General features: G+C 44.1%; 1 protein-coding gene across 1 annotated transcript; it reads right to left on the bottom strand.

Moving 5' to 3' along the window:
* Nucleotides 1–4,276: 4,276 nt before the first annotated feature.
* selenow1 (selenoprotein W, 1) lies at nt 4,277–4,572 on the bottom strand. The gene is given in 1 exon segment (XM_051919238.1): nt 4,277–4,572. A coding segment is annotated over 1 exon segment (195 nt). The 3' UTR covers nt 4,277–4,377.
* Between the last annotated feature and the right edge of the window lie 1,755 nt (nt 4,573–6,327).

Here is a 6,327-nt window from a genome sequence, read left to right as displayed (position 1 = left end):
ACACAGGGAGGACCCGGGAAGCGAACCCGGGTCTCCTAACTGCGAGGCAGCAGCGCTACCCACTGCGCCACCGTGCCGCCATTTTTTATTCTATTATTTGGAAATAGCAGAATTTGCACATTATTTTATATTTTTGTCTGTCTTATTACAACATTTCTAAAAAATAAATCATTTATAATGTTCAGACAGTTGCTCAGTACTTGAGTAGTCTTTTCACCAAATACTTTTTTACTCTTACTTGAGTAATTTTTTGGATGACTACTTTTTACTTCTACTTCAGTAATATTATTTTGAAGTAACGCTACTCTTACTTGAGTACAATTTTTGGCTACTCTACCCACCTCTGCTTATAAGTACAAACAGTTAAACCAGGAGCACTTGATGGAATGATTGAGTGTGTTTAGAGCTCTTGGTATGAAACTGCTTCTGAACCATGAGGTCCCGACAGGAAAGGCTCTGAAGCGTTTGCTATATGGAGGAAGTTCAAATAGACTGTGCAAATGGCTGAGACATTGTGTGCTAGATGCTGTATCCTGATAATCCTCAGCTGCTGTAGAGCTGTGATTCCACACTCAGATACAATGAGTTAAAATACTCTGAGTGGTGCATTGAGAGTAACAATGCTAAAGCAGCTTTAGTATTTGGAATATTTTGGCAATTCTGTGGACCATTATATTCTTAGGCGGCATGGTGGCGCAGTGGGTAGCGCTGCTGCCTCGCAGTTGGGAGATCTGGGGACCTGGGTTCGATTCCCGGGTCCTCCCTGCGTGGAGTTTGCATGTTCTCCCCGTGTCTGCGTGGGTTTCCTCCGGGCGCTCCGGTTTCCTCCCACATTCCAAAGACATGCAGGTTAGGTGGATTGGCGATTCTAAATTGGCCCTAGTGTGTGCTTGGTGTGTGGGTGTGTTTGTGTGTGTCCTGCGGTGGGTTGGCACCCTGCCCAGGATTGTTTCCTGCCTTGTGCCCTGTGTTGGCTGGGATTGGCTCCAGCAGACCCCCGTGACCCTGTGTTCGGATTCAGCGGGTTGGAAAATGGATGGATGGATGGATTATATTCTTACAGGTTGATTACAATCAGATGCCTTAAACTAATAAACGATATGCGGTTAATTTCAGTGCATTTGATAAAGCCATGTCAGGGATGTGAATCTAAAAAATAAAGGCAAACCACACACGAACTGTAGCACTACTGTGACGCTGGGTGCCGCCAGTTTGCAAAACTGAGCCGAAAACTTGCACAATGGATTTAGCTGGCGTGAGAATGTGCATGGCACATTACACCAAGTTTAGTTTTAATACATCACAATGTTAGTGTGGAAATGGGCATACTCAACATTTTTGTGTGTACACACTGTTTATACATGAGGCCCCCAGTGTTATGTTTGTTGAGTTCTGCACCCCATTTTGTATGACAGGATTACATCATAACGATGATTACTTTGCAGTGCAACCCATCAGGCCTCTTATTTGGTATGTTGTTAATTATTAGTAAGGTGTGGCGGGCGGCCGGGTCCCATGCCTGGCCGGGACGCCCCTTCTACATATGTTCTGGGGGAGCAGCCATGGACATCTCACTACCTCCCCTGGGACACTTGGTGGCAGCCTCCCTGGCTGACGATGGTGCCTCAGTTACCTGCAGGGTTTCATGGGAGATGGAGTTCTCCACAACCCTGTGGGGATCTGGGTTGGCCGCCAGGGGGTGCTGCATGGATCCCAGAGCCCACATGGACAGCTCTACAGCGCTGCCTGGAAGTGCAATTAGCCACAGGTGATCAAGCACCTGGAGCACTTCCATAGGCGGAGTGGTGGCTCTGAGGCTAAGGATCTGCGCTGGTATCCCGAAGGTTGCCGGTTTGAATCCCCGTCACTGCCAAAAGAGATCCTACTCTGCTGGGCCCTTGAGCAAGGCCCTTAACCTGTAATTGCTCCAGGGGGCGCTGTACAATGGCTGACCCTGCGTTCTGACCCCAAAGGGGTATGCGAAAAAACTAACAAACACTGTTGTAAGTCGCTCTGGATAAGAGCGTCTGCTAAATGATGTAAATGTAAATGTAAATGTTGGCTATGAAAAGAGCCAGCATCCACCACTAATTAGCCAGAATCGGGAAGAAGAGGATGAGGTTGCCTAGGAGGAGTGGTGGTGCCAAGGTGGAGAGAAAAAGTGTTGTTTGTACTATTTAAGTGCTTGTGGGACTGTGTTGGGCCTGTGGGACACGGGGAAGGTGTGCCCCACGGCTGAACAGAAATAAAAAGACTTGTGATTTTACACGTGCCTCTGCATCAGTCTGTGCCGGGTCGGGCGCTATATAGTGCCTTTTACAAAGGTCAGCCTACTTTGTAGTTACATATGTCTGCAATCCTGGTTGTATAACTCAAAATTACAGTTTCATTACAAAATATCAAAGAAAAAAAAGATCAATGCATTCTTGAGTATTGTGAGTATTGTGTATGCATCTTCTGCTACCCATTTCATTAATATGGAGAATATCTTTCTCCTCAGTTGAGCTCCATTGAGCTGTCCTTTTGTGTTAAATATACATTTGTATTATTTTATGTAAAAGTTGTCTCCCTACAAAATCTTTGGCACTAAGTCTGGACAGAGCACCTCTTTGATATTGGTAAATGTTCAGTGCTCCTCAACTGTTCATTTTACCCTGTGATGCTGCAAATTACACATCGGGTCACTCAAAGGTGCAACAGTTTATTCAGAGTGCTATGTAAATTTCAAATAATGCACTCAATAAACACAAACATTCTTTAACATAGAGTATTTATTTAAAAATGTAAACTTAATCTCAAAATTATGTTGAACTTCAACATGGATGAATATTTGACCTCACTTGTCAGAAATTCATTTTCTGTTGCCTTTCTCAGAATCTGCATTACTGTGAGCAGTTACACCATATGTGCTTTCCATGTTATACTGTAGACAGGCTCCACCTTGACCCTTAATTGGATCGGTCAGGTTTGACAAAGTGTAGATAGATGAATGGATGATATGCTCTATATTACCACATGATTTAAATAAATGGCCTCATGCCAGTGATGTGAGGATTAAAGGGACATAGTGGAGAAAGTTGCCTATATCAATTTCATGTAAATAGACTGTACTATATTCTTTGAAAGGTTAACCCAGTAATGTCTTAAGTTATATGTTTGGAAGTGATTCCTGGTTTTTAGTTTATACCCTAATATATGGGTTGTCCAGAATACTGTATGTCAATTGGAACTAAACTCTTCCTGGCATATGAAGCCACCAATGACGGTTGCCCAAAGATATGTATAAAGTGTATCTCATATTCATTCAAAAAATTAGGCAACTGTTACCATCAGTCATAGACAGTGGTAGTAAGTAATCTGGGTAATAATCCCTGGAAGATGTACCTGAGGAGAGCACTGATCCCCTTAGAGAATGATTGCAAATAGGTGTTTTGCCAAGCAGCATGGTATGTAGTGCTCATAGGCAGTGATCAGAACTGAAGGTAGGAAGTGTAATTAAGCAATGAAGTAAGTTGATTCTGCTTTGCAACATGCTTTTGATGCAAAAAAAGCTTGTTCTCATATGGATGCACAGTAGTTGCTAATCCAATTTAGATATGAATTCCTTTTTTTTATTTTATAAGGTTTTTATTTAGAGTTGTGAAAACAGAGCAAGACTGTATCAGTCCCAAGCCTTAAAGAGACTAAGACTTTGCCATTTAAGACCCTCCTGGCTTTAAAACCTGTGTTGTTTGGTCAGAATGCATAATTTAAATGACAAAAAACTGATATGAAGGAACACCCACTCCCTCTACCTTTAATGATCATCCCAACAAAAAAAAAATGTTTAAACAAACAAACAAAAAATCAGTCTATTTTCTTATTGCATTGTCTTAATGTAATGCTGCAATATTACAAAGCATATATAGTGGCTGATTTCAAAAGGGTCAAATCTACACATGGCTAATGTTTCAGCTGAAAACTACAAAGAGGGCTTCAAGTAGAGCATAGCAAAATTCCAAAGCCAACCAAATCCATTATAAAAAGCACTATATTTTTAAATCTGAAATAAAACTGAATGGTTGTTAAATTGCATTTGAGTATGTATCTCCCATAACTACTTTGCATTTGTGTGTAAATTTCATGTAAACATAAAAAACTTAGAAATGTAACCTGGTCAGAAGGGGGGCATACAAAATGTAAACAAGAAAAAAATAAAAACCTTTCAACGCAGTAGGGCAAATACCGAACAATCTCCAGCCTCATTAGCTTCACACAGTTCATCGGGGGTATCCGTGCACCCTTGTTCATTGAGGATACCGCCATCATTAAGCAATGCACTGAGGAGAACAGAGATGAGGGTTTAGCCTCCTGCAAGAACATAGACATCCATCTCTCTCAGAGTTTCAAAGAAGCTTTGACTGATTTCACAGTTTTGGACAGCTTTTCATCATTATCCACATACCCATCATCATTCTATTTTGAATACACCAATTTTCCATCAATGGTCACTTCAAACCAGCCTGTACTCTGAAGGGTGCCCTCCTCTGTAATCTGAAAATCGACATGGAATTTACTCTCCAGGGGCCTCATGTATAATGCTGTGCGTAGAATTCACACTAAAATATATGTTGTCATGAAGTGGCAACAGCTTAGCACAATATCCTACCTTGTTATGTTTTCCTCCTTATTGTTTTATTATTGTTATCATTATCTTTGTGGTGAAGCCATAGCGTTAGGATCAGAACACTATGAAGCGTCATCATAATTTCCAAGAAAACTACAAAACATCATGAGTACCACTTTATACCTCAGGGTTCTGCAAAATCGTGTAGGTATGGGAGTAGGTAGGGGACACTTCATAAATATGTGCCATATTTTTGCCCCCAGATATGGAAGGAATCCCCTCTGGATTCTGATTTTGGATCTTTTTACCTCTTAGACATACCTATTTTTGTTTCCTTTTTACCTGTATATGCCTGCTTTTTTTTTTGCTTTTTTTTGGTGCTCCACCAACACTGTGTACAGTGGAGATGGGGCCCTGCTGACTTCAACTGCAGACGTTATTGACCGGTGGAAGGAATACTTCGAGGATCTTCTCAATCCCACCAGCATGTCTTCCTTCGAGGAAGCAGAGCTGGAGGACTCCAGGGGGGCCCGTCCATAACAGGGGCTGAGGTCGCCGAGGTAGTTAAAAAGCTCCGAGGTGGCAGGGCCCCTGGGGTGGACGAGGTTCACCCTGGGTTCCTCAAGGGTCTGGATGTTGTGGAGCTGTCCTGGTTCACACGTCTCTGCAACATCGCATGGACATCAGGGGCAGTGCCCCTGGATTGGCAAACCGGGGCGGTGGTTCCCCTTTTTAAGAAGGGTGACTGGAGGATGTGCTTCAACTATATGGGGTTCACACTCCTCAGCCTGCCCGGTAAGATCTGTTCAGGGGTGCTGGAGAAGAGAGTTTGGACTCAAGAGGAACAATGCGGATTCCGTCCGGGCCATGGAACACTGGACCAGCTCTACACCCTGACCAGGATCCTGGAGGGGGCATGGGAGTTTGCCCAACCAGTCCACATGTGTTTTGTGGATTTGGAGAAGGCATTCGACCGTGTCCCTCGAAGCATCCTGAGGGGTGTGCTCCAAGAGTACGGGGTACAAGGCTCCTTGTTACGAGCCATTCAGTCCCTGTACAGGAGGAGCAGGAGCTTGGTCTGCATTGCCGGTAATAAGTCGTTTCCTGTTGAGGTTGGACTCCGCCAGGGCTGCCCTTTGTCACCGATTCTGTTCATAAGTTATATGGACAGAATTAATAGGCGCAGCCAAGGAGCGGAGGGGGTCTTGTTCAGTGACCTCAAAATCTCGTCTCTGCTATTTGCGGATGACGTGGTTCTGTTGGCTTCATCGGACAATGACCTCAAGCTCTCACTGGAGCGGTTCGCAGCCGAGTGCGAAGCAGCAGGGATGAGAGTCAGCACCTCTAAATCCGAGGCCATGGTTCTTAGCTGGAAAAGGGTGGAATGCTCTTTCCAGATTGGGAACACAGTACTGCCTCAAGTGGAGGAGTTCAAGTATCTCGGGGTCTTGTTCACGAGTGAGGGAAGAATGGAGCGGGAGGTTGACAGATGGATCGGTGCGGCATCCGCAGTAATGCAGGTTCTGCAACGGTCCATCAAGGTGAAGAGAGAGCTGAGCCAAAAGGCAAGGCTGTCGATTTACTAGTCAATCTACGTTCCTACCCTCACCTATGGCCACGAGTGACCGAAAGAGCAAGATCGAGGATACAAGCGGCCGAAATGAGTTTTCTCTGGAGAGTGGCTGGACTTTCCCTTAGAGATAGGGTGAGGAGTTCAGTTA

The sequence above is a fragment of the Erpetoichthys calabaricus genome, chromosome 15, assembly GCF_900747795.2.
Source record: "Erpetoichthys calabaricus chromosome 15, fErpCal1.3, whole genome shotgun sequence".
Classification (NCBI taxonomy): Eukaryota; Metazoa; Chordata; class Cladistia; order Polypteriformes; family Polypteridae; genus Erpetoichthys; species Erpetoichthys calabaricus.
Note: the sequence above shows the minus strand (reverse complement) of the source record. Positions and strands in the feature narration are given on the sequence as shown.